The 26,603-nt window shown below is 35.9% G+C and overlaps 8 protein-coding genes and 1 long non-coding RNA gene across 18 annotated transcripts in view; 4 read left to right on the plus strand and 5 right to left on the minus strand.

Moving 5' to 3' along the window:
* The window catches only part of LOC129790073 (luciferin sulfotransferase-like), a 767,385-nt gene that overhangs the window by 566,668 nt on the left and 174,114 nt on the right, over positions 1-26,603 (minus strand). The gene's annotated exons all lie outside the window — the stretch shown is intronic.
* LOC129788207 (probable Rho GTPase-activating protein CG5521) overlaps positions 1-26,603 on the minus strand; it is a 626,970-nt gene that overhangs the window by 566,668 nt on the left and 33,699 nt on the right. The window lies entirely within an intron of this gene.
* LOC129788331 (tolloid-like protein 2) overlaps positions 1-26,603 on the minus strand; it is a 606,934-nt gene that overhangs the window by 566,668 nt on the left and 13,663 nt on the right. The gene's annotated exons all lie outside the window — the stretch shown is intronic.
* Positions 1,916-5,637, plus strand: LOC129788769 (uncharacterized). The gene is made up of 7 exons (XM_055825107.1): positions 1,916-2,029; positions 2,144-3,100; positions 3,172-3,301; positions 3,510-3,856; positions 3,916-4,563; positions 4,639-4,756; positions 4,840-5,637. The coding sequence occupies exons 2-7, from the start codon at positions 2,187-2,189 to the stop codon at positions 5,104-5,106; spliced, it is 2,424 nt and encodes an 807-aa protein (XP_055681082.1). The 5' UTR covers positions 1,916-2,029; positions 2,144-2,186; the 3' UTR covers positions 5,107-5,637.
* Positions 7,093-8,730, minus strand: LOC129790493 (mitochondrial pyruvate carrier 1). The gene is made up of 4 exons (XM_055827995.1): positions 8,251-8,730; positions 7,991-8,091; positions 7,368-7,667; positions 7,093-7,289 (listed from the first exon to the last, which is right to left on the minus strand). Exons 1-3 carry the CDS (start codon positions 8,319-8,321, stop codon positions 7,414-7,416), a joined length of 426 nt encoding a protein of 141 aa, XP_055683970.1. The 5' UTR covers positions 8,322-8,730; the 3' UTR covers positions 7,093-7,289; positions 7,368-7,413.
* LOC129789296 (putative thiamine transporter SLC35F3) lies at positions 8,780-22,258 on the plus strand. 9 transcript variants are annotated; one of them, XM_055826008.1, is made up of 8 exons: positions 8,780-8,973; positions 12,235-12,974; positions 14,842-15,339; positions 15,436-15,525; positions 15,610-15,739; positions 16,318-16,387; positions 17,714-17,743; positions 21,258-22,258. In XM_055826008.1, exons 2-8 carry the CDS (start codon positions 12,284-12,286, stop codon positions 21,543-21,545), a joined length of 1,797 nt encoding a protein of 598 aa, XP_055681983.1. In that variant the 5' UTR covers positions 8,780-8,973; positions 12,235-12,283; the 3' UTR covers positions 21,546-22,258. The 9 variants fall into 9 exon arrangements, 8 of the variants coding, with proteins under 8 accessions (XP_055681983.1, XP_055682023.1, XP_055682034.1 ...); XR_008750438.1 differs by lacking the exon at positions 16,318-16,387 and adding an exon at positions 19,459-19,576 and having other exon boundaries at positions 8,781-8,973; positions 21,258-21,360; XM_055826048.1 differs by having other exon boundaries at positions 8,781-8,973; positions 19,459-22,258.
* Positions 22,543-23,133, plus strand: LOC129790650 (uncharacterized). The gene is made up of 2 exons (XR_008750598.1): positions 22,543-22,643; positions 22,718-23,133. It is a non-coding gene; the product is annotated as an uncharacterized LOC129790650 (long non-coding RNA).
* LOC129789700 (splicing factor 3A subunit 3) lies at positions 23,451-25,337 on the plus strand. The gene is made up of 3 exons (XM_055826709.1): positions 23,451-23,621; positions 23,693-24,959; positions 25,144-25,337. The coding sequence occupies exons 1-3, from the start codon at positions 23,523-23,525 to the stop codon at positions 25,275-25,277; spliced, it is 1,500 nt and encodes a 499-aa protein (XP_055682684.1). The 5' UTR covers positions 23,451-23,522; the 3' UTR covers positions 25,278-25,337.
* On the minus strand, positions 25,294-26,377 carry LOC129790233 (uncharacterized). The gene is made up of 3 exons (XM_055827659.1): positions 26,218-26,377; positions 26,096-26,155; positions 25,294-26,019 (listed from the first exon to the last, which is right to left on the minus strand). Exons 1-3 carry the CDS (start codon positions 26,293-26,295, stop codon positions 25,408-25,410), a joined length of 750 nt encoding a protein of 249 aa, XP_055683634.1. The 5' UTR covers positions 26,296-26,377; the 3' UTR covers positions 25,294-25,407.

The following is a 26,603-nucleotide window of genomic DNA, read 5'->3' on the forward strand; positions in this document are numbered from 1 at the left end:
TTCATTTTAAACTTTTTTTTAATTAATAAAATAACTTTCACACCCTAAATTACTGTGCACAAGAGATTCAATATTAAAGAATTCTACCGGAAATCCGCACATACCGTAAGAACTTAAGATGCTCCAAAATAAATTCTTCCACTTGAAAAAAAAAGACAGATTGTAAGACTTTTTGAGGTTCCTTCCTGCTTCCTGCCTTGTGCTTATACCTATGTACATTTTATATAAGAAACTACAAGTTGCAGAAGAAGGAAAAAATGCGCAAAAACTACATAACATGAAATGCCCAGAAAGGAGGTTATGGTCGATAAATATTCTTAAATATAAAGTGTAGGGCAAACATTCTTTCTTGTAGCATAAAGGTATTTTTTTGCATACAATTATGAGCATTTTCGCCCATATCTCTTTGATGTAATCTAAAATATTTTGTGGATGAACATTGTAATTTGTGGTAAGGCGCTTCTGTTTTCAAAACTCCCCTTCAACTTGTTCTTTTTTTTACCAACCCCCATCTAAAGGCAAAATATCTTATGTTCCTTCTTCCTTATCATAATCTCCCTCATTCACTGCAATATTCTTCCGCCACCAAAAAAAAAACGCGTATTTCACTGATAAATCCTATAACATGCAAACTTTCCAAAAATTGACCAAACAGCCAAATTATGTATATCATGAAATAAGATAAAAAGGAAGAAAATGTGCTGTGTACAAGAATAAATGTAAAACAAGTGTTAAAGAACAAACCAGTCTTGCGTGACACCAGCATAAGAGCGACACCACGGAAAGGTGGAGGGACGTTTTTTTCTTACTCTTCCTCACCACTCTGTGAGTAACTAGGTCTGCAGTATGCTGAACTTTCTGGGTCTGATTGTTGGATGAGGCACTAAAATGTGCAGAAAAAATATTCTTTGTGTCCAGAATGTCAAAGGTAAAAAAAATGTTACACAGAGATCCTCGTGAAAAGGGTAAAACTTCTATGAAGAACTACTTTTTTCAGATTAGGGGTGAAAAACTGTTTTCAATGGGACGATTTGTAAATTTTACGTTTTTTTATCGTGAATGCTTCCTTGTGTATTCATGATCTTTAAATTCGGGTTTATTTCAGCTTCTTGAAGCACTTGTTACCCAATTAAACGTGCAAAGAAAGAGAGAGAAAATAAATGTTTAATCTTTTTCTCTTAAAAAACAAGAATTATAGGTAACGGAGAAAAGCTCAAAGCTACCAAGAGCTTTTAATTTAAAAAAAATAGTTTACTTTTTTCGAATTCGAAAAAGCTATGTAGTTGTTGGAAACTTTAAGCGTCTGAGCACGCTGTAAAAAGTTGCCTCGATTCAGGAGGAAACTCCCACATAATACCACACTTGCTTTGAAAAGACCTCTCTTAACAATACATTCAAAGCGGTAAATTTGAGGGGCTTGTTATTCCAAAAAACATTGTCCAAAATAAAGATCAAAATGTTCCTTGATAGAAAAATTTCTTAATAAAGAAATTTAAATTCCGTTTTCAATTAATGATTTTTAAAGAACCTTAACTAAACTTTATCTGGCGATTTATTTTCTAAAATATCTTTCTAGATTTTTAGAAGTAAACGTCGTTAAAGAGATAAAGAAACAAAGACATTAATAAGATAGCCCATATCCAAAACCATGTTAAATTTAATCAATATTTCAATTCAAATTCATCCCTACTCCGTAACCAAGGGAAATGAGAATCAATCGTCCCGCCAAATTCAAATTCCCATCTAATAGGATTTCAGGTAGTTAACCGCAACTGCAGGTGCCTCACAGGTAGACAATAGAAGATTATTTTAAAAGTATTTGTATACATATGTAGAAAACCCACTACATGCTACCATTCTCATTTATACCTACAAAATATTCCATGTGTTCCCGGGACGGACAGCACTGGTCATAGACGGGCTCCCTCGATGCGGGTAAAGCAACAACCTGCTTGGTGAGCCTCTTGGCGTGCCGAAAGCCATTCCCAGTGTGTTTGTGTTCATTGATTGAGTCAGCCAGCAAATTCGTGTGAGTTGTATTAATGAAAACAAATGGCTGCCATATAGGCGTGTACAGCCAAAATTGTTTTATTCAAAAAATTGTCGTTTTTAGTGGTAAAAAGTGTTAAATTTTGTATTCCAGTGTACCCCCGGGATACGCCTTGTGGGGTGAATAAATCGCCAAAATGGCAAATTACCGAATTCTATGGAAGAGCTATGCCACATTTGCCATCCTAATGGCAATGGGTGTGATCGCCCAGTATGAGTGGCAGGCAAGAGATAGTTTTGATGAAGTTAAAATTAAAATGGATAAAGTTACGGGAGATAACTGCCCAATTCAGCATTTGGGTGATTTGTACCTATACGATGATGTTGTATCCCATTTGCCTGATATCAAGGAAATCAATATTAATCCCGTCTTCCCAAATCGAACGAATCTCCTTCATCTGCACAATATGGCCTTAAGTCGATCCTTCTTCTGGAGCTACATTCTCCAAAGTCGCTTCATTCGCCCCGCCATCAATGATACCTACGATCCTGGCATGATGTACTACTTCCTTTCAACAGTAGCTGATGTATCTGCAAATCCCTACATCAACGCATCGGCTGTATACTTCTCCCCCAACAGCTCCTACACATCATCATACAGAGGATTCTTCAACAAGACATTCCCACTCTTTGCCCCAAGAACATTTCGTCTCGATGACTTCAATGATCCCATTCATCTTCAGAAAATCTCCACAATGAATACGTTCGACGTTCGAGATTTAGGATCAATCCCCGCAAATTCCTACTCCCTGGACTACACAACGGAGTTCTATAAAATCAATGAATGGTACAAACTCTGGCTACCCGATGAAGTGGGGCAGCGGCATGACACGAAAACAACGTATCAAGTTGAAATTCGATATGCAAACAATACCAATGAAACATTCACCTTCCACGGACCACCGGGAGCTGATGAAATTCCCGGACCAGTTAAATGGACACGACCCTACTTTGACTGTGGACGCTCCAATAAATGGCTTGTAGCTGCTGTTGTCCCCATTGCTGACATCTATCCCCGCCACACCCAATTCCGGCACATTGAATACCCCAAGTGAGTCTTTAAATCACAAAAATCCCCCCAAAATTCCCATTAATGATTTTTTTCTCATTTTCACACCAAAGATATACAGCTATTTCTGTTCTTGAAATGGATCTAGAGAGGATAGACATAAATCAATGTCCCAAAGGACAAGGTAATAAAGGACCTAATCGATTTGCAGACACGGCAAGATGTAAAAAGGAAACCACAGAGGTAATGTTTGATGATTTTTTTTCTCATTAAATGAAATTTTATTTTTAAAAAAAAATTAAAGATTTAACCAAAATTCGAAAAATTTAAGAAGAAATTCTTTAAGAATTTCTAAAAAATCTTAGATTTTTTCTGTACTGCTTACTTGGGTTTAAAGGCTCAAAATCATTTCTAATCAATAAAAGAAAATTTTCTCAATATTTCTTCGTAGTGTGAACCAATGGATGGATGGGGTTTCCGTAGAGGAGGCTATCAGTGTCGATGTAAGCCAGGTTTTCGCTTACCAAGCGTAATACGACGCCCATTCCTCGGAGAAGTCTTGGAGAGAGCTTCAGGGGAACAATACTACAACGGTTTCGATTGCCTCAAAATTGGCTGGGTTCACAAAGTTCCAATTCAATGGGATAGAGCTCCATATCATATTCGTGAAAAATATCTAGATCGTTACTATGAATATAGGAACTTCTCAACAGGACCTAGTTCAATGCACTCAGAGAAAATGAATATTGATGAAGCTCTCAAATTTATTCGTAGCGTCAATGAACATTCTTGCAAAAAGTAAGAAATCTTAGATTTTTTTAATGAGCAAAATTATTAAGAAATTTTTTTTCTTTCAGCTTCCACCCTCAGGATTTGATTCTTCCGGGTGATGTGGCTCCTGGCGTTAAAGCACAATTTGCCAATGAAGCAAGAATGGCCGTACGCTTGGCAAACTTCATTAGTGCCTTTCTTCAAGTCTCCGATCCCGATGAAGTGTACACGGGCAAGAAAGTAGCAGATAAACCCCTGACTGAGGATCAAATGATTGGTGAAACATTGGCGCTTGTTTTGGGAAATAATCGTATTTGGTCAGCTGGAACATATTGGGATCGCAACAAATTCACCAATCGCACATACTTTGCCCCATTTGCCTACAAAAAAGATCTCAATACGCGCAAATTTAAAGTGGAAGATCTAGCTAGGCTAAACAAAACTGAAGAACTCTACACTGGCAAAACATGGTTTAGACTTCTCAAACAACGGTGGTCGACGAACTTTGATGCCCTGGAAAAGTTTCATATGAAAATAAAGGTTCGCTACAATGAATCCGGTGAACATTTGCAGAAATACGAACGCTATCCTAATCACTACTATGCTGGAAATATGGATCATGGCTACTGGACTGCCCCTCAGTTTGATTGCAATGGATTAGTGAAGAAGTGGTTGGTTACCTACATTGCGCCCTTCTTTGGTTGGGACAGCATTAAGGTCAAACTTGAATTCAAGTAAGTTTTTGAGCTTTCCAAAAAAGCACTTTTACTTAATTCAGTCGATTTCAATCCTTGATTCATTTTTATTAGGGGTGTGGTTGCTGTATCCATGGATATGCTTCAATTGGATATTAATCAGTGTCCTGATAACTATTACATGCCCAATGCCTTTAAGAATACCCACAAATGCGACGAAAAGACATCCTATGTAAGAAATATTCTACTTTTGAAAATCCTATAAATTTCCCGCAAAAGCTTAAACTAAAACTTAAAAAAAAAATTTCCTTTCAGTGTGTTCCAATTTTGGGCAGAGGCTATGATAGTGGTGGCTACAAATGTGAGTGCCTTCAAGGATTTGAATACCCCTACGAGGATTTGATTACGTACTACGACGGACAACTTGTTGAAGCTGAATTCCAAAATATTGTCCAAGACAAAGAATCTCGATTTGATCTATTCAAGTGCCGTCTAGCTGCTGCCTCATCAATTTACAGTGGCATTCAATTAATTTTGGCCATTTTGGTACTTTCTTGGCCATTAATTTCTCGAATTCGATAGATTCGTACTAAAAGAAGAACAATTTATAAAAGAAATCCTTTTTGATAGGAATCTAAAGGAAACCTGACTTCAAAATTTCCATAAATCTTTTGATAAAAATAATTCTTATTTAAGGAATTCAAGTGCAACTTCAGGAGCAGGTTTCCGTGTAGTTTTTAGAATAGCATTTAAATTTGTAATTAATATCCGTCCATTGTTTATTTTTTTTTTTAATAATGTTTAAGTAAGTATTTTTAACGTAACTGATTCCATCCAACTTTTGTCCTGACTTTTTGTCTAAAAGAATCTCAGATTTTTATACATTTGTTTTTATAAGTGTAAATAGAGATTTAAGAGATAATGAGTAAGCATGTCAAGTTAGAGCAGGTATAATTCAGACAAATAGTTTTTTTAGTAAAAGTTTTTTATGCAAAATGGCAAAAAGTGTAATAAGAATCTTAAAGTGAAAAATACTGTATTTTTCTGAGAGACAAAAATAAAACAACATAAGGGGTTGAGGAGAGACACAACCCCATAATAAATAAATTAAAACCTGTTCAATTTTCAATACAGACAAGACATGGGTAAGGGAAAAAAGCGTCCTGCAAGGAAAATATGAAGATTCCAAGTGCCTCAGTGAAGGGATTGTCCAGCGGAATCCTGCGCCGAAAACGAAAATTTCTTTTGGTTTTTATTAAAAAAAAGAAATAAGTATTTGAGATTTTCTTTTGTTTCAAGCAAAAAGTCTTAAGAAAGGGCTTGAGTTTTTTAAAGCTACATTTATCTTATAACTGAACTTAAAAGCTCATTTGATCCTTTATAAGACTTTGCTTTCAAAAACAATTAAATTCTTACGCTTCTTAGAATTTATCCATGCAGTTTTATTTTAGAATAGAATAAATTTTAATCGCTTTTTTAGAATAATTTATTTGAATCATAAAAATACAACAAAATCTAAATTGTAGCCGTCTCTTGGTTCCCAGCGCAGAGCTCCGACATTGAGCAATCTCGTGAAGCCTGGGAATCAGTAGAGGGTGCTAGGTGGAAAGATATTTAAAGGGATTCCCTCTGTCCATGGTTATATGAACTTTTTTTTCCAATGTAGCCCCTTATGTGCGATGACCATGGAAGAAGAGCCCTGAGTCGTTTTTACAAATGATTCAAGTTTTAAAAACTCGCCAGGCGGATGAGTGCGGTGAAGAAAAATGGGGTTGACACAAGCCCTCCTTGTTCTATTCAAACACACAAGAATTTCTCTTACGTGTCTCTCCCAGGAGATGTATTGGATTCAGCAGAGGCTTGGGAAATTGTCAAGACATAATTCTTTTTCACTGAGGTGGTCTGAGAGACGGGAAAAAAGGCGGAGCCCGAGATGGTTGTTTTTTTTTCCTATCCTTTCCATATTGGCATTTGCAGTCTGGGATACACTGGGGTGCATCCTCGTGTGATCATCCATCGGAAAAACCTGTTTCCCTTGATACATCTCCAAGGGAATCGAAAAACTCACACAGGAGGGATCCTCAGATGGACCCTTCCATCCCTGTCTCACTTTCACAACACATAAGAACACCAGATAGAAGCAAAAACCCTCACACTTGAGCAAATTTTTGTCAGGGAAGCCTCCTCATACCCCGGAGATCACCCAGGGAATAAATTTTATCCGATAGACTGTGACGACGCGCAAATAATACCCAATTCTTGGGCTCAATTGAGACACACAGCTGGCATAAAAAAAGTGCCACATACTCATTACCCAGGGGACATGCTAATATCCCGGAAAATCATCCCGGAGGAAGCAAAAAAAAATGGGTGTCTCAGGGGGTGATTGAAATAATGAAGAAAAAAGCGCAACTCACCGGATTTCTTACAAATTTTGATGACCATCTTGGTGTCTCTTTTTGGAATTTCCTCCGTGTTCTCCTCTAACACTGCCACGGTCGAAAGGGAGCCTCCAAACATGGAAGGGTCTGCACTCTTGTTCAATTTTCACATCCAAATGAAAGAAAATTTTCCCTTTTTTATCTATTGTTTTATCGCATGCCATGATTTGCACAAATTTTATTTGTGACTTTTGGTTTTCCTTCACAAATTATTTTGTGCATTAGTCTGTCTACTAAAAATTTGTATTTATGTTATGTAATGTATCTCTGCCATCCTTGGGATACTGAACACATCGCATCTATATTACCCCGTAATTCTGAAAACTACAAAAAATTGTGGATTTGTTTTATCTCGCGTCAAAGTCAATTCAGGTGATTTGATATGTTTTTTGGCTTTCTCACTTTGTGTAGCACCACAGTGTTCGCATGTACGTTTATGTTTTAATTCCTACTGCTTTTGTGGAGCAGCAGGAGCAGCCTTAGGTGGGGCAACAGCAGCAGCAGCAGCCTTTGGTGTATCAGCTGTGGCAGGGAGTAGCTGGGGTACGTCCTTCTTCCCCCCGAGGTAGTGATAATGAATAAAACGTCCTCCCTGAACAGATTGTGCGGTAAAATTTGTGATGTGGCAAGCAAAAAGGAGCAAATTCCTTGGTTGTACCATCCAGGCGAACCTCATGAAGATAGTTGAGTACAAGCACAGGGCTAAACAAATTTTAAAAATAAATTAGAATTTCTTTGAGATAAACTTCTATTTTTAATAGAGCCGGAATGTAATATTTTCTGCTTTCAATGATTTTAAGATTTTCCCCTCAACAGTTTGTAAACCATCTCAATCATTTCAATTGGCTTCAATTAAAAATTCCCAACTGCGTCCCTTGTCGCCCTTACCAAGCTAAAATAAGCATTTAGTAAAAATCATTTTTTGCAGCTTCTTTTGTCAATATTAGTATTATTTAGCAAATAAAAGAGCAATAATAATGACAATTAAATATAAATTTTAATGCAAAAAATAAACATTTCCTTACCAGTCGTCATTTTGCCACTAATAATTTTAGGATCCTTCCGGATGTCAGCCAGAGCAGCCAATGGTATCCCCCAATTTGCAACAGGACCCCAAAAGTGTGTGCTACATCGTGGTGGAAAGCGTGGAAAGAAAAATGATTCATTAGTACAAGCTCATCAACCTTCGGGAAGGTTATGGTGATAAATGTCAGGGTCAACTCCCATGACCTATCGCTAAGCCTCATGAGGCTTTCTTGAGCCATCCGGAACAGTGATCTCTTACCTCATGAGATACTCTCGAAACTCCTTACTCTTGAGATTATCAAACAACTTCCTTCCAAGTGATTTAGACATGTTTTCTAGCTCTTTTTTTCCTGGGAACTTCCTCAAATTAAATTTTCAATTGCACTAATTCCCCTTATCTGTGAGCTTATCGCAAGCCACTAGTCCGTCCAACAAGATACTGGGAAGCTCGATGGGGGCTCTGATAAAACAGACAATCACGGTCCACGTAATAATTATGCTAATTAATCGTCGATATTATGTAACAATCATCCCTGAATGTAGGCTGAACGATATTTTGTGCGCTTCCGGGTTTCCCACACTTTTTGCTCTCTTTTCTCCCTTTTTTCACAATTTCTTTTTCTTTTAAACCTTTTCTAAATAAAATGTGAAAGAAGAGTAGTTAAAACCGCGTGCTATTAAATCTTTATTATCACCACATTTAGAACTTTGTTTATTTTTTCTCTGACATTTGGGAAAGCCAAAACAAAGAGCGAATTGCGGCGAAGAGAGAACTTTTGCGCGCTCACGAAAAAGCTCTCTTGCGAAAGAAGCTTTGTGTTATCTACTTTGGATTTTTCTCAATGAAAATTGCAGAAAACTCCACGAAAAAAGTGATTTTATTTACTTTACACATCATTGAGAACCCTTTAAAAGTGTAGTGAGTGAAGTTTGTGTGAAATTATTGATGGAAAATATTTATTTGCAGAGAAAGCTTTCAATTGTAGGTAGCACGATAGTATGTAGTTTGCTTTGTAGCTGAAAACCCCAAAAATCTCACAGTTTATGCGAAGAGTAGTTTTCAGACAAAGTTTGTGAGACAAATTGTATTATTTTCATAGAAACGTGCAAGAATTTCATTGAATTTTCCGTGAAAATTCAATCAATGGTATAGTAAAAGCCTAATAATTTATACCTCACACCCCATATAATTTTATTTCTCACACATGGCTCTCCCGCGTACTCAAAACCAGAGAGCTTTCACCCTCCAACTGAGAGAAATTGCTTATAGTCAAGTAGGGTGCTTCAGGAACTCTCTGTGAGCATTTTCATTCTCAGTTCTCGGTGAAAGTTCATGAGGGAAAGTTCACATCCTCAGCACGAATTATGAAAATTTGTCAAAGGAAAATTTTCACAAAAGAAGCTAGAAAAGTTTTCAAGTAGAATTTCCACCCCTAAGCTGTGATTTTATTAGATATGATTAAGTAATTGTGTGCGTTGGAGATGCGAATGAATGAGGGAAATCAATAGAGTGAAGGGAGGAGCGAAAATTAATTGGTCTACTTGTGGAAAAAGTTGCGTATAGTGGAAAAGCATTAAAAACTATGACACACAAAGTGATATAAATTGTCGCTCGACATGCAAAGCTCAATCGAATTCAACGCTCTGATGGTGTTTTCTTTTTGGCATTAACTGAGTGTCGTGATTAATGAGTGCAATTATTAACAAATAATGGATTTCAAGCACCTGGAAATAATTGTGTCGTCAGCAACTTGAGAATTTATCCAGACAAAAAAAACGGTAATAAATCCAATAAAACTCAATTTCTTTTCGAGCACAAAAAAAAACTCCTCCACACAGTGCGAGTTTTATGCTGGTTTATGCTGACAATGAAACTGGTGGAATTGCTGTGTGCTCAACAAAAAAAATCAATAAAAGAAAATAGCACTTCCCCCTCTATATTGATTTGTTCAACACTGACCACAAGGGGTAGTATGTAGCTCTCCAGTGAACATCTTCCCTTTCTGTTCATGAACTAGACACTGAGGTGAGGATGCACTCCCAGACCTTGCTGCACATCGGAGTCATTGTCCTCTCAAACCACAGCACGAAACTCACATCGATCAATCAAAATTTACTTGCACACATGGGGAACTTTTAAACTCCGCCAAAAAATAACCCAACCCCTCTTCCGGGCATTGGAATGGGGTTGTGACTAAGTCTCCGCGGAATTTACTTCCCTGTTTTACACACACGGCCCCCAGTCATGCAATATAGCACAAATTTTCACCCCCCGTTGGGGTTTTATTCATGCAAGTGGCACTAGTTGAATTTACAACTAAAATTATCGCAGTATGGCAATTGGAAAAATTTCCGACTGTTTAAGACTTTTTTTTTCGTCTCACAATTTCCTTCTACCCGAAAGGAGGAAATATATTTCATTTCATTGGAAGAAAATATGTCTTTAATATTGATTGCTGCTTTTTTTTATGATGCTATATCTTCGAATTCAAAGGGTCGTTTGCCCTAGCTTGAGCTAAAAATATACATAAGAAGCATTTCCTTGCCGCAGAAAAGCTCCTCTTAGAACATAAAATCTACAAATATTTCAAATAACGTACAAATAAATCAAATAGCAGCAAACATTTCAGCAAGAAAACGAAAAATCTCACAAATTGTTTGCATATTGAAATTTCATCGCAATATGGCAAAGAGAGGGAAATGGAAAAATGTTTTCAAAATTTTTCCTCGTGTTTGGTCGAAATAAATTCTTTTGTGGACTACAATACATGATACCAGCTAATTGTATTGAAGTATTTCAGTCAAAGTATGTTTGGTTGGAAATGATTTTGATGTCTACCAAGGCAAAATATATATGTCATGTTCTACCGCACTAAAGACACATAATGTGCTGCGACAACTCAGAAAGATAAAATATAATTTTCTTAACGACAATTCTTCACAGAAAATTTAATTTTAAAGCACAAGAATTCATCTTTTTTGTTTAAGCTTATGAAAAATCCAAATTCTTCGCAAGATAAAATCGCACTGTAAATGTTGAATGATTTATGGAGCAGAGCTGAAAAGGAGCTGAACATTATTAAGTATCTTTTCTCTGGCATTTTCTCGTTTAATTCTCAAGATGATTTGGAAACATAAGAGATTTATTGTTTTCCACTTTTTTTTCGCATCAATCTCTGAGGATTTGAAATGTCAAGGTTTTTTATTATTATTAAAAGCGAATGGAATGAAATTGTAGCAATTTAAATTACACAACATATCGCTATTTTAAAAGGAAATAAAATTTCCGTTTGTGATTCATAAAAGTTCCCCATTTCATTCCATTGCAATGTACACAGTAAAATATTTTCTCCATGACTTTTCAATTTCCGTAACAAGGAATAGTTAATGTGTAGGTACTCTTTGTTAGAGATTGATTGACTTTTGATAGAGTAGAAATTGAGAAATAACTTGTTTTGAATTTTTACTTTTTTTATCACAAATTCATTTTTATCTTTGTGAAAGGATTTTTTTTGGAAAAATATCGCGATTGAAAATAAAATGTTACATAAAGTTTAGACCACAAAAAATATAATAGGATTTCAGGATCAAGGATTTTGTGGGGTATACACACCATAATCGCTGTAAATAATGCCCTAAAGCACATGTTCTGAATACCAGAGAACCCTATCGATTTACCCGGAAAGTGATGCGTGCCTCTCAAATGTTATTGAGCCAGGAAATCACACCATAATGCTTCCACAAAGTCACATTTATGATAATGAATATAACGTGATTTCCTGCCATGGGGTAGAGATACTAATTTTAGATTCAACATTCACTGAATCATCACCCCGCAGGACCAACACCGCGTATTAATTCCCACCACAATGTGCGGAATTTTTTTTTAGTGTACAACTATATAATTTCCTGTGCTCTCATTTTATGAAAATCAGCAAAAGAGTATGCAAACAGTCAGTTGAGCTATCAAAAAAAAAACCTTTAATACCTTTGCAGAGGCATTAAAATAATACAGAATAAGAGTAAATTGTTAGTTTGCTTTCTATTTAACATTACACATTCACGATAATTTTGCCTAAATAAATATTGGATGAATAGCATATAGTTTAGTTTAAAATTTCCCTCTGTGAAAATTTTGTATGTAAATGTTTGTGAAAGCATAAATGAGAGCTTTAGAAGTTTAAAAAGAAAACTCACGAAAGTTTTATTTCTTTAAAAAAAATCTTTTTTTTTTGTCTTTCAGAAAATTTTCCAAATATGGAATGTTGATCGATGAAGGAAACTAAATTAGTATGGCAAGAGATGGCGAAGTCCCTGCAATCTTCAATCCCCGCCGTGTTCGAGCTCCATCCGTGGTGGTCACTGGTGACTCTCCCAATGGCCCTTTCGGGGGATTCACCCCCAGTGGCAGTGCACCACCACAAATCACGCACTCGGATTCCCTTACATCAAGTCAACCCGATGCTTCAGACCACACAACGGCGCTTATGCATTCAAGTGGTGGCTGCCAAACACCCACACCCACGACAGACCATGCCCCGACCTGCCTGGCCGCAGGACCACGAGCACCACGGACACGTCTTGGCTCCTGTCGGGATTCATGTTGCTCGGCAAAGGCGCAGAAAATCTACTTTGGCATGTGCGTTACACTCCTCGTTACAGCAACGTGGGTGGGTGCAACGCATTGCATTAAGTTCTTGTATCTCACCCACAATAACTACGCAACACTGCCAATTATTAAACGCTCCATGGTCGGTGAGGCAACTGCAAATATGAGTGGTTTCATCCTGACGCGGGATTCGCTAACATTCTCAGCCGTTGGGTTCAATGCACCCTTCTTTGCCTCGTGGTTCTGCACGAATTTTGCTATTTTCTTCTTTCCCATCTACCTCATGGGTCGCGTGGCCATGAAAAAGTGCGAAGCCCCCGGTGAGATCCTCGGTGATGTCTTAAGAGGATTTAGGGATCGTGGATTTACCGTTGGTAAGCTCATTTTGCTCAAATTTTAAAGTTAAAATTTAATTTATTTCATATCAAAATAAGCGAATTTAATCTTTAAATTAAAGAAAATAATAAATGTTTTGTAATAAAAAGAAATATTTTATGCAAAATACGAAAGCTCAAGTCACGACAGGGAAATTAAATGAAATTAAATATTGCAATGAAAATAACTCAATAAAGAGCCTTGAAAAAAATACCAAGGAACTAATTTTAATTTCTAGACGGATAAAAATATTTTTCCATCCTGTTTATTGAGCGAAACAAAGTCATGTGCGTTGAAATTTTAAGGAATTCAATCTCATTAAATTAAAGCTTTTGAATTTCTTTGAAATAAACTTTTAGACAAAAGTTTAATTTTCTTTTTATTCTTCATTTGGAAGATTCTTTGTTCTATAAAAAATTCTACATAACAAGGACAATGGTATATTGAATTATTAGTTGGTATACCACAATCGTGGCATACCAAGTATTGTAATCGTCGGAAAAACCGACCATCTCAGATCGGGCTCAAACTTGGTATGAGCACGTTTTAGACATCCCACATTACGAAAGTGGTGGTGGAAAAATTTTGATCCGGCCGGCCGGCCTGCCGGCCGGCCGGCCGGCCTCTGCGCCAAACTTTACCTTATAACTCGAGAACAGTAACAGATAGAGACTTCCGGTTTGAAGTTTTCTATAGAAATGTGGGTGTAAATTTTCATTTTTTCGCATTTTCAAAATCCAAGATGGCCGCCGTCCGCCATTTTGAACTACCGTTTACCACTTCCCTTATAGCTAGAGATCTGAAATTTTAGTATGTTGTAGGGCTCAGTGGGACGTTTTCATCGATAATTCATACTTGAAAATCGGTCAAGCCGTTTAGCAAATATGGCCGCCTAAAGCAAAAAGTGTTTTTTCGATATAACTCGTGAACGGCTTGACCGATTTTGACCATCTTGGTATCAAATGAAAGGTATTGAGAAGCCCTACAACTGTCTAAAACATTCCAAGTTCCAAAAATGGCCGCAAGAGGCGCTAAAATCAAAAACAAAAATTGCCTAACTTTAAGGGGCTATATCTCCGAATCCCCATCTTAGATTTCCTTGAATTTTTGATATGTTGTAGCCTGACTTAATATCTTTCACCAGCCCGAAAATGAAGAAAATCTATGTCGCCGTTTAGAAGATATAGCCATTTGAAAAATTCTTGAATTTGAAAAGTTCTAAGAGCCATATCTCTTGAACGGCTTGTCCGATTTGGCTCAACTTGGTATCAAATAAAAGGTTTTGCAAAACTCTACAACTTTCTAGAACATCAGAAACCTCTAGAACCATTCCTTCAGGACAAAAAGTGCAAAAAACTGTTTTGGTAGAACAAAAATCTGCCATTTTGTGTTCTGGAGGTGACCTTGAAATGTATCGAAATATATATCAGATTATAGCTTATTTCAATATCTTTCCATAACTAGTCAAGAAATTTCTGTAGGTCTTATAGAACTTCAGATATGAGCATTTTTATCTTTCATATTGATGAATTTCATAAAAAAAATCAACTTTGCCTACTGATTCTGCTCACAAATTAAATTACAACGCATAGACTGACCCATCCGCGTTGTGGTATACCAACTTTAATAACTGGACGCGTTATGATTGACTTAATGTTGAAACACCAACTCACAAACGACACTGGCTCTATTTTAATACTCTATATCAGCGAAATTGCTTGCAAAACCCCAAAGCTTTGTCTCCCTCGAACTTAATCAAATAATTCATTAATTAAAAATTCAGCAAGAGTGGGAAGCTCCCATAAGCAATTAATTATACGGTTGAATGATAAAACAATGCTTACGCCATTTCCTTCCAACCTCCAGGGCGCTTCCTCAATCGCTGCCTCACATTCTGCATCCTGTGGCTCATTACCACCTATCTCTATGCTCTGTCGCTACGGGCGCTCCTGGCCACGGATGTTATGGCACTCTTCGCTACCAATGTCGCATGCGTATACCTCCTGTCGTGGGTGATTCTGCATGAACAATTTGTGGGTGTGCGAATTGTGGCGGTGATTCTCTGTGACACGGGAGTTGCTCTACTGGCGTACATGGATGGCATTACGGGTACCCCGACACTTGGTGGTGTGGTCCTTGCTGCTCTTGCGGCCGCAGGATATGCTGTGTTCAAGGTGATGTTCAAGAAGGTGATGGGCGATCCCCCGGTCGGTGAGATCGCCTTCACATTCTCCTTCTTGGGCTTCATGAATGCCGCCCTCCTGTGGCCCGTCTGCATTGGACTCTACCTATCTGGCACGGAAGTTATGCCATGGGAAATTATGCCATGGATAATACTCCTAATGGCCAGTGTTCTTTTGCTCAGTGAGTTTTCCATTTTTGTTTTAACTTTGAAAGCTTCTAAAACTCTTAAAGCTTAAGAAAAAATATATAATTGATCTTTTTATTTTTTCCTCGCAGTGTTTCACCTTTTAACGCAATTCAGCGCTGCCATTACATACAACGTTTTCGTAACACTCGGACTAATAACTTCTGTGCCAGTTTCAGCAGGTTTTATTCTAAATCATCTCTTTTTTTGAAAAGAATTATTTTTAAAGTTGTTTGAAAAATGATACATTTTGTTGAATATTTTAGCTCTAGATGCAACGCTCTATGGTGCAAAATTTGATGGCATGAAGTTGGCAGGCATTATCCTAATTGGTGTGGGATTTTTCCTTGTTATGCTCCCGGACAATTGGCCCGACTACATCACAAGACTGTTGCGGTAAGAATTTCATGATCCAAATACACCCCATCAAAATGGGAAAACGTCCAAGAAGTGTATGTTTTCCCTCACATGGCATTACTCTGCACATCAATCTCACAAGGCCAAAGTGGGTGAGAATGATGTGCCACCAAATGTAGGTGGGGAATCATGCAAAATGCATCCCTCTGTGAATTATAAACAAGGATAGAATACAATACTTCTTTTCCCATACTAACTTTAATTTTTTTGCAAGCATTTTGGATGATCCCTGCATCTGCAAAATTTAATTTTTTATTTTATTTAGTGAATTTTCCTTTTGATTGAAACATTTTATATACAAATATTTTTTTCTTATGTTTGGAAAGGAGCCAATATTATCGTGATTATAATTTTGACAAACATTTTTTTATTTATTTTTCAACATAAACTCATAAATGTAATATATTATGTGTGTTGAGAGAAAACAAATTTAATTTTTTCAATGTTGTGACATATTATTGCAAAAAAATAACCAAAATGTTATTACTTACTTGAAAAAAAAAAAACGAAAATTGCATAACCCTCTAAAACCGTTTAATATTTATGAAAATTTCCAGAAAAACTGGTCGTGCTATCCTCCGATACCAATGTTGTTGCGATTATGCTGAAATTGATTACGCTAATTCGGTAGGGAGACAAAAATTACCAAAAAATTTAACAAATTTTCTCATCTCATAGGTCAGATAAGATATTATTACAGAAAAAAAAATAAATTTTCAGATAATATTGTTGCAAAATTCAGAAAGTATTATACACTTTTTGTTGTATTCTTTCCAAAAATTTGTGTAATATTTCTTCTTTGATCATTTTTTTTTCTTTTTTTTTATGTAAAATATAATTAATTTGGTAATTCTATATTACTTAAAAGTTTGGCTAATATTTCCCTCGTTTTCCTTTTTCTTGAACCTTCTGTTGTAAAGTACCTTTACTTGGAAAAATAATAATATTCTTATCTACATAAAGGCATTCCCTTAATCGAGATATTATATATGTGTATACTCCCTCACTTTGAAACTTTTTCTCTCTATCTCTCTGTCTTTCTCTCTGTCTATCTCTATCTTTCTCTCTATTTTCCGAATTTTCTTTGGAACATTTCTTTCCTGCAAAGAGTGTTTCAGTTTTGTCAATCAATTTTTTAGAGATTTCTCGTATCAAATAAAAGGATGCATGAGGCTTTTCGAGACTTCCTCATGGAACACAAATCCTTATTGTTTTCACCCCCACATAGTTACACAAACATCTTCTTCAAGAGATGCTTTAGCTAAAAAGAAAAATGGCACCGAAAGTAATTAAAAAATTGTTGTTGGATTAAAATGGTAAGATTTTTTTTTTCACAAATTTCCGCTATTAAATTGCTTTTCTTTCCGCAAATTGGCTAATTGGCTATATAGTCGCAAGAGAGAAAGCTCAAAAAGCTACATGCATTTTTTCGTCTATTTCTTCTTAAAATTTACAATTTATTTTTTTTAGTAAACACTTTTTTATTCCTTTTCCTCTACTAAACAATTTATCTAGTGATGACAAATATTTTATACTTCAAATTCTAAATTAATGACGCTAGAATTATATATCTCTCTAACAACACTTTCTTTTCTTTATTTATTTTAGCAAAAACATAATAGATATTTTATAAAATAAATAAACTTTTCTCTAGCAAATTTTTTTATTAAAAAGTCTTCCAAATGCCATTTCTGCACTGAAATGCTTCTTAAAATCCTTTTTTTTTTTTCAATACTCAAACTCACACATTTAATTAATTTTTCTATTATCAGTATCACTTTTTATTTATTTATTTATTTTCATAAAAGAATAAACAATATTTTTTTGGAGTAGGATAACAAACAAGCTCCTTATAAAAAGGACTTGTATTTTGTGCTGCCGTAAATATTTCGTCAAAACAAATCGATGATGGAAAAAAGCTGCATTTTCTAAAATTTTCATTTTCATTTTCAGAAATATCATATTGTTGGGTCACAACGCGAGGTAAGTTTAAACACGCATTTCTTCACATTTTTGTACATTTCTCCAGCAATATTACATAATTTTCCTCTTCCTCATGTTAGTGTTATATACCATGACACAGAAATGAACCATTTTACAGAGCAAACAATCCTCACAAAAGTCCCTTTAGTTGCAAGAAAAAAAAAATAAGCAAAATATTCTCACGCCATTCACAATATTAAAATTAATTTTTCCAAAAGAATGCTACAATAGCGAATTTTCAAATTAAAAAAAAAAATAATACACTAAAAAAGCAAGAATAGCCTAATAAATTCCCCAAATAAAAATTCTAATCTGCAAAATCTATCTCTCTTCTTTTTTTTTCCAAATTTCTTCCATCATGCAATTTTTTTGTCTTTTTGCTTACTAAAATGCTATTGATGTGATATTGACTTTCTCAATGTGTGTGACGGTGGCTTTATTACATACATAATACAATCAAAAAACTATTATATATATTTCTTTATACCGACATCTTTTACTAAATGTTCTCAAGAATTTCATGCGAGCAACTATATTCCTTTTTCAGTGCAAAATATTTTCCCTATCAATTGCAAGAACAATAAAAGAAGTAAGAAAAAAAATCACTCGTGCAAAATTTTCACACCATCAATTTCCTTTCCATCTTTCTTTTAACCTTTCTTTAGTATAATACAAAAACAGAGAACAAGAATGTAGTTTTGTAATATCTCCTCATTTTCAAACAAAATAAGCCAAGTCTATACTCTCATCAATGGCAAAAAAATTTATTCAGTTAAATCGGCAAAGGTAAGGTTTTTAAATTAAAAAAGGAGGGTATTTGTATTGGATTAAAACATTTAAAATTGAAATCAAAATTATTAGTTTTATTGTATTGCAGCTTTTTCAGTCAATTTTTTGCAGTATTAATTTTATCAAATTTTTAAGACTCTTTTACAGTCTTAAAAATTTAAAGAAAAAATCATTTCTTAAATATTTGTTTTACACATTTTTTTTAGCAGTAAAACAAACGCAATTTTTTTAATTTTTAAATGCTTTTAACTTTTTTTTAACTAAAAAAAAGAAATCTTTTTTACTAAAATTAAGAGGAAAAGAATGAAAAGATATGAGATTTCCCTTTTCCAATGAACGCCAAAGAAGATACTACAAGAAATGTTCAAGAGAAATAAAAGAACAAACTATAGCTTTCAACTTTCTTCAGATCACAGGTGTTCGATTAGAAATAAATATTGGATTTTGACCACTGAAAAAGACGTGAAAAGCATCAAAAGCTAAAATATGATTTTTCATTTTTTTTTCACTAGAAAATTCCTTTTCTCCCTTGGCGCTCATTTGGAGGAAAAATTCTCTTGCTTCCTCATTCAATTTCACGTATTTTTTTTTTTAAATTGAGAACAGTAATTTAATTTTCTTACATCTACACTAATTTACCTGCTTGGCATCCTTTTACTTAAACGTAAATTCCTCAAATGAAAAATGAGATCATTTTAATTTTGTAATACAAATACCCCCCATATCGTGAAAAAAATCGGTTAAAATTTATAGTAACATTTTCAGGAATAAAACTATTACATGAGACTATAGTGCAATCAAAAGAGAAAGCAAAACCGTCTCCTTTAAAAGAAAAAAAAATCCCTCCTTAGTAATTTAAACAAAAAAAATAAACATTTCTCTGCTGGGCTAATTCCTTTGGACTTATCATGTTGACCCCCCTTCAGACGCCAGGCATTCCTTAGGCGTGATACTGTGGTGGCATCACGTCCGTCCACGTCGAGGTAGGAAATGCGAAAAGACACCCCCTCTTACTTTTAATCGAGAATACCCCGCAACATGTTGGTAAGTAGCACAAAGAAAAATCTTTCCTTTTCTGGAATGGAATTTTTTTAATCAAAATTTTGGGCTTATGTTTTTAATCTTCTTCTTATTGCATTAAATATGTGTTATATTTGAACTGTTTGTTTATCCTGTACTGTCTGTCTCTTGAATCCTTTCACCTTTTCTCTGTCTTCTCTATCACTATCTTTCTCACTGTCTTCTGTAAACCACACCCTTCTTAAATAAAAATTAGCGTGAACCATATATTACCTTTTATTAAAAAAAAATATGAAAATTGGTGCAAATGATCCGTAATATCACGAATGTCACTATAAAATAGTTTTCTCTATTAATTGCATTTTATTAATGTGGAATGATGCAAAAAAAATTCTTCTCGGTGTACCTCTCAATGTATAAAATGTTATCCATGCAGAGCAAAAAGTAGAAAACATTATGCAATACCTATATAGCGCGAAATGCACCACCTTTAACATGATCTTACTCCCCTAAACTACCGCACGCTGAAAAATTAATAAAACACTTTAAAAAATATAAAATTGAAGCTCCCATAAAATCAAAAATATTTTGTACAAAATTCTCCACCATAGATGAATGCAAATAGCAAAAAAAATTGACCCAGATATGAAATCCAATGGAAAAAAGCACGACATCCTTTATGAGCTCTTTTATATTATGATGTATATTGAACGATGATGATGATAAGTATTAAGTGTACATTGTACCTATATAGATATTTAAATCTAACTACATTATGGAAATGTGCTTCAAGTTGGTTAAAAAAATAATAATAATAAAAAAAACGTTCCACTGAATAAGCTCAGGTAAAAAAAAGCACTCATTTTTCATTTCTGACAAAATTTATGATATGATTCTTTGTGGTAAAGTTATGGTGATTTTTTTTAAACTGCAGTGGTTAACATTTTCAATGACCAAAGCAGAATCAATAAAATACATAAATCTAAACTTTTAATCTGTATATTTCGCCATAAATTAACTGAGAGCCCAAAATGATGTATTGATAAAAAATTGATTAAAATTTTGAATTCAAACTATAATAAAACGATTAAAATTGAGGAGATACCTTTGTTTGATCACTTCCAGCACTTTAAGAAGCTCAATAAGCGCTCTTTGCCTCTTAAGATAAATTCCCGAAAGTATATAATTCGACAAATAACCCAAAGTGTTGGGCAAACAAGGGAGATCACAAAACTAATTTACATAAATAGATATATTTGAGGCAAAACCCATTGGAAAGGAATGATTTTAGGCAATGTGCCAAAAAGGAAGCATGTTTGGGTTTGATTTTGTGTTGAACGTCTTGAGGCACATTTTCCATGTGTTTGAATAGCATACAACCACCCCTCTCCCCCCAAAGTCACCCACTGAGAAAGAAAATGAATCCTCACAGAGAGGATTTTCACATTCAAGTGGATTTTCTCACCACGTTTCCCTCCTATCAAGAGATTGTCTTTTGCGTCCTTTTTATTCTTTATTGCTGTATAACCCCGTCTCCTGTATACGAGAATTGTAGCGATGGCTGGGACACACTTGATAAAAAGAAAGTGATCAAAAGTGTCCTTTGAAAAAAAAAGAGCAAAAATTGTGTTGAATTTTTGATTGGAGGGAACAACTAAATTGCCTTACTTTTGTGTGTCTCTCTTGTTTGATGTGTGCGGAGTAGATGGGGGCGACATCCTCGAAACGGAACTCCTGGGGGCCCCTATCGAGATGTCATCGACTATCGGACGGGCTACATCCGTTCGCATCTTCGATCTCCCTCAGGCAGGGTGAGATGACTGAGCAGCAGTTCCTTCAGCATCTTCAGCTGCAACAGCTCTCGCCATACAGTAGCAATATTAATCTCAGTGTAAATTACCCACAATCCTCATCGCCCACACTCTGTGTGGCTGAGACCAATTTTATGCGCACCGGCAGCATACGGAAATATTCCTACGGGTCTGTCGAATAAATTTAAAAATTAGAAATAAAATTTTAACAAATTTTATGACCATAACTGTGTTGACTGTTTCAAAAAAAAAGAATGAGGTAATTTCAATATTGCAAGTTAAGGGAAATTAACATTGTACATCACATTGAGAATTTTCCGAATTTCCCTCACATTTCACTGAAAAAAAAATCATAAAAACTTTTTCCTCAAAATAAATTCATAAAAATCATATGTTTCAATAAAATAGGTAAAAAATAAATAAAAAATTAAATAAATATAATAGATATTTAGAATTTATTGAAAGTTACAGAAAGTTGTTCTTTCTTACTGTAGGAATTTTCTCTATCAAAAATGTACTATGTACCTCCTAGAATTACTACATACTCATCTTCACTGAAAATTCCAAAATTGTCCCCAAAATCAATGCCATACATTTTTGATAAATTAAAAAATTATGTGTTGAAAAAATACAAAAATTGATTATTGATTTTATCCATCAAATAAAAAAAAATTGTGACTTTCTTTGGGATTTTCAGTGGAGAAATCTTTTCCTGCCTTTAAATCTTTCTCAAATATATATACGACAAAATGTCTAAAAGTTAGTGATTTGTAATAAAAAAAAATTATATATGAAAGAAAATATCAATACACATTTGCAATTGTTTGAAGGATTAAAAAAAATGTAGTGAGTCCATTAATATAGTTGAGAGACCAATAAAATTCTTTTGAATGTTGATGACTTTTCTTTTGAATTTATTTAATAATTTTTTTATTATTATTTCATTGATAAAAATAGAGGAAAAAAATCTTATCTCTTAACCCACTTTCACGTTAAATTCTTAATAATTCAGAGACGGAAGATGTGGGCCAAAGAGTTCACCTTCAATTTCCACAGGTGTGTAACAAAGACGTCGAATCGATAAAATTAATTTACGTGAAAAACGCGGGTGTATTTACCGAGCAAATAAGAATATTTTCTGCTGCCGTTCTGGTGCTTTGGTAGCTAAACTATTTTTTCAGTGTCTCTCAATGTGTTTTATTGAGTGATTGCATTAAGAATGAGTAAAACGTTATTAATCCTCTTGTCCTTTGTGACTATCTGTGAAGTTCTTGGAGTTGGTTTGTTGCAATTCCCTTTTCAAAAGAAATGTGAAATATTTCATTCTTAAGATTTTATTTCTTTGTTCTCTTAGAACCCAGTCCGAGTGACGTAGTCGAGGAGCCTTTTACATCGTCCTTAGAATCTCCTGAGTTATTGCCTTCAAATGAAGCGTCTTCAAGTGAGGAGGAGGAAGAATTAATGCCCGAATTTCATTTGTTAGTGGATAAAAATTACTACAAATACACAATTGTGGAAGAAGACAGCAGTCAGGATGTCGAAGGAAGTGGACAAAGTGCAGAAGGTGCAGAAGAAAGTGCACAAAGAGCTTCTGCTGGGAGTAAAGAAAACAGCACAGAAGTTAAACCAAAATGAAGAATATTATTCTTCTTGAAAATTACTAAATTTTTGTAAAAATTTCGTGATCTTAGAATAAAAAAAATCTTTTAATTTAACCATAAAACCAGTTTTATTTGATTTTAAAATAAATATTGCAGAGAATAAATAAAACAATACCTACCTATTCTAAAAATGTATTGAAAAAGATCGTATTTGTCATAATAACTGCTCTAACGACTCTTGTATTCAAATTAGCAGTTTTGACGTTATATTTCTAACGTTTGACGTTCAATTTTTTAACTTTTCTCGTTTCTTTTCTATCCTCTGAAAATACGCTAGCCTGAAAACTCCAGTTTATCATAAAAATATTATTGAATTAAAATAATCATTTTCGAAAGAATTTTTTTGGTGGCGAAGAACAATTTTAATTTTTTTGTTGATAAACCCCTTTGAAAATTTTGTGATTGATAAACCCCTGCTCTATTGTTTGTTTGTGTGAGTTGGTGTGGTGGCTTTTCCTGAATGTCAACAATTTTTGGAAAAATCCTCAATTAAATGCAATGGAGACAATTTTAGAGCAACAACGACGATACCATGAAGAGCGTGAGCGTCTCTCGAAAGCCATGGTGGACGAATTACTTGCATCCAAGCAGAGTTCCGTGAGTATCCGCAAAAAATCAAACCTTAGAATCGTTTTGTTTACGTTTTCCTTGTCTCTTCCTGGGAACAGGCAAAAGATGCAGTTTTCACGGATCACCGGCTACATTTGCTGCTGCAGTTGCACAACAATGCCACAGTGGCACTGAAGGAACTGTATGAGGATAAGGATGGCGTCCGGAAGAGTGAAGTGCAAGCCCTATCGGGTCCCAATGAATTCTCCGAGTTCTACGCACGCCTCAAGCAAATCAAAGAGTTCTACAAGAAGCATCCCAATGAGATTAGCGTCCCACTTTCGGTGGAATTTGAGGAACTCACAAAATCCTACGGGAATCAGGATGAGATGAATTCTCTCGTGGAATTTACGGATGAAGAGGGTTTTGGGAAGTATTTGGATTTGCACGAATGCTTTGACAAGTACATCAACATCAGGGGCATTGAGAAGATTGACTACATCACTTACCTGATGACTTTCGATCATCTCTTTGACATTCCGCGAGATAGGAAGAACACTGAGTACAAGAAATACCTGGAGATGCTTCTTGAGTACCTCAATGGGTATGTGACGCGAGTGAAGCCACTGCTGGACTTGGAGGGAGAGCTAGAGGACACTGTGAAGAATTTCCAGCGTGACTGGGATAACGGGTTGTTCCCGGGATGGCCGAAGGAGACGGAGAGTGCCCTCACATCGGTCGGAGCTCATTTGGATTTGTCTGCTTTCTCCAGTTGGGAAGAATTAGCCTCTCTGGGGTTGGATCGTCTCAAATCCGCCCTCATGGCGCTGGGACTGAAGTGTGGCGGAACTCTCGAAGAACGTGCACAGCGTCTCTTCTCCACGAAGGGCAAGCAGAACTTTGAACCCACAATGCTGGCCAAGAAGGGGCGCAATAAGCAGGCATCAACTGCAACCGCACGACATCGTGAGATTGCCTGCCTCGAAGCTCAGGTGTATCGTCTGGCTGACATTGTGTCAGAGCAAAGAAGCGCTACGAAGGAGAATGTTCAGCGCAAACAGGCCCGTACGGAGGGTGAACGCGAGGACAGTGATGCAGAAGCAAGCGATTCAGACAATGAGGAGGAGGATGCTGATGATGTTCCGTACAATCCCAAGAATCTGCCCCTCGGCTGGGACGGCAAACCCATCCCGTACTGGCTCTACAAGCTTCACGGACTCAACATCAGCTACCACTGTGAGATCTGCGGGAATTACACTTACAAAGGCCCTAAAGCCTTCCAGCGTCATTTTGCCGAATGGAGGCATGCCCATGGGATGAGATGTTTGGGAATTCCCAACACAGCACACTTTGCTAACGTCACCCAAATTGAGGATGCAATAACCCGTAAGTTTTCATCAAGATTTTCTTATCATCACCATCTATTAAAAGAAATTTTTCTATGAAAAATAGCAACGCAATAATATTTATGCAATACATGACATAGCTGTGTAAAAATATTCTCACAGCCTTGTTAAAAATAGACCATTTAGAACCCAAAAGTTAATTGTAAGAACTTTGTTTTTCACAGTGTGGGAAAAATTGAAGACACAGAAGCAACAGGAACGTTGGATCCCAGATCAGGAGGAAGAGTACGAAGATTCCCAAGGGAATGTGGTCAACAAAAAAACTTACGAGGATTTGAAGCGTCAGGGATTGCTGTAGACAGTTCCGGAAGAGCTTTGATGAATAAAAAAAGGATTTCTTTACTAGATAAAAACAAAATTTATAGAAACTTTAAATTGCTGAGCTCTCTGGGAGACCATCACTAAGGCATCTGTACTCAGGATGTCATCTAGCGCACAAGCTGAGGTAGACGACGGGACATGGGCAGCATGGAAATGAGGAGACGATCAAAGGAGTCTTGAAGGACGCGAAGAGGCCACACAGGTGGTGGGATCTTCGTTGACCAGATACCTTCACGTTTGTTCTTTGCTCGCTTCTCCACGTAGCTCAGGAGTTTGTAGTAGTCGCGCATTTTTTTGTCGCTCTGATGTACTTCCGCTGGAATCCCGGTGGTTTGAGCAAATCCCAAACTCAGGAGTGCTTCTGCCACATCGAGACTTCGTGGATTCTTCTTGAGGCGTCTCTCCTGTTCACTCGGAAGCACAAACACCACACATTCCGCTGCATCGGTGTGCCTGAAGAGAGGAATAAACTCCACCTTCCGATCAACTGTGACACCCTGCAACCACGATAAGCCATTGTGATTGACGGACACTCCGGCAATTTTCACCGGCAGTGTTTCCTTATTTCCAAAGAAAATATTTATGGGAGGCTTGTGGTTGATTCTCAGCAATGGCCCAGCTGTCTGACTTGGCTCCACACTGCTCACTGTTCCGTACTGCTTGAGTTTATTCCGAATAAAATGAGCTGGAATTTGGGATGGATGACGGAATTTTGTGATCTGCAGCAAAGTAAAACGTTCTATAATTAATTCTATTTTGGTCACAATGAACAAGGAAAGTTTGTTGATAGCTTACCGGCCGAATCCTATGACATGCCACTGCTAGGAAGATCCCAGAAGCTGCATAAACTACAATCTGTGGAATCAAGGAGAGTATAAACAAACTGCTGATTTTGCGATAAATAATCATCTACTCACTTCGACACCTCTCGTCTCCTTGTCCATGTAGTCACAGAATTTTGTGTACACGGATTTTTCTGCGTATCTCTCTGCCATTTTACTGATTTTACTGGAAATTTGTGCCTCCTCTCGAAAAGATCCTCATCAGGTGCTGGCTTGATGTAAGCCGTCAAGCAAACGATGACGTCACAAAATTGTCAATGAAAATCTCTGGGAGTACACTGTAAAATTCAATAGGGGAGACTTGGGTGATGTAATTCTAGCTGGGAATTTAAAAAAAGGCCCAGAAAATGAATTCCTTGTAGAAAAATGTATGAAATGAGAATATTTTAAAGTAAAGAATCATTCAAAAGATTATTCTTATAAGAAAAGATCAGAATTCTTAGCGGATTCCTTTTCAGTTT

The sequence above is a fragment of the Lutzomyia longipalpis genome, chromosome 1, assembly GCF_024334085.1.
Source record: "Lutzomyia longipalpis isolate SR_M1_2022 chromosome 1, ASM2433408v1".
In the NCBI taxonomy this organism is placed as follows: domain Eukaryota; kingdom Metazoa; phylum Arthropoda; class Insecta; order Diptera; family Psychodidae; genus Lutzomyia; species Lutzomyia longipalpis.

Excerpts from the sequence above, each read along its gene's own strand:
- LOC129788769 (XM_055825107.1), top strand. The coding sequence starts at position 2,187 with ATGGCAAATTACCGAATTCTATGGAAGAGCTATGCCACATTTGCCATC. Across the intron at positions 3,302-3,509 it reads GTAAAAAGGAAACCACAGAG|TGTGAACCAATGGATGGATG; the intron begins GTAATGTTTGAT and ends ATTTCTTCGTAG. Across the intron at positions 4,564-4,638 it reads AAGGTCAAACTTGAATTCAA|GGGTGTGGTTGCTGTATCCA; the intron begins GTAAGTTTTTGA and ends CATTTTTATTAG.
- LOC129790493 (XM_055827995.1), bottom strand. The coding sequence starts at position 8,321 with ATGTCTAAATCACTTGGAAGGAAGTTGTTTGATAATCTCAAGAGTAAG. Across the intron at positions 8,092-8,250 it reads TTTCGAGAGTATCTCATGAG|CACACACTTTTGGGGTCCTG; the intron begins GTAAGAGATCAC and ends ACCACGATGTAG. Across the intron at positions 7,668-7,990 it reads TAGTGGCAAAATGACGACTG|CCCTGTGCTTGTACTCAACT; the intron begins GTAAGGAAATGT and ends AAATTTGTTTAG.
- LOC129789296 (XM_055826008.1), top strand. The coding sequence starts at position 12,284 with ATGGCAAGAGATGGCGAAGTCCCTGCAATCTTCAATCCCCGCCGTGTT. Across the intron at positions 15,526-15,609 it reads TTCTGTGCCAGTTTCAGCAG|CTCTAGATGCAACGCTCTAT; the intron begins GTTTTATTCTAA and ends TGAATATTTTAG. Across the intron at positions 15,740-16,317 it reads TACATCACAAGACTGTTGCG|AAAAACTGGTCGTGCTATCC; the intron begins GTAAGAATTTCA and ends GAAAATTTCCAG.
- LOC129789700 (XM_055826709.1), top strand. The coding sequence starts at position 23,523 with ATGGAGACAATTTTAGAGCAACAACGACGATACCATGAAGAGCGTGAG. Across the intron at positions 23,622-23,692 it reads TTGCATCCAAGCAGAGTTCC|GCAAAAGATGCAGTTTTCAC; the intron begins GTGAGTATCCGC and ends TCCTGGGAACAG. Across the intron at positions 24,960-25,143 it reads AATTGAGGATGCAATAACCC|TGTGGGAAAAATTGAAGACA; the intron begins GTAAGTTTTCAT and ends TGTTTTTCACAG.
- LOC129790233 (XM_055827659.1), bottom strand. The coding sequence starts at position 26,295 with ATGGCAGAGAGATACGCAGAAAAATCCGTGTACACAAAATTCTGTGAC. Across the intron at positions 26,156-26,217 it reads AGGAGACGAGAGGTGTCGAA|ATTGTAGTTTATGCAGCTTC; the intron begins GTGAGTAGATGA and ends TTGATTCCACAG. Across the intron at positions 26,020-26,095 it reads CATGTCATAGGATTCGGCCG|ATCACAAAATTCCGTCATCC; the intron begins GTAAGCTATCAA and ends ACTTTGCTGCAG.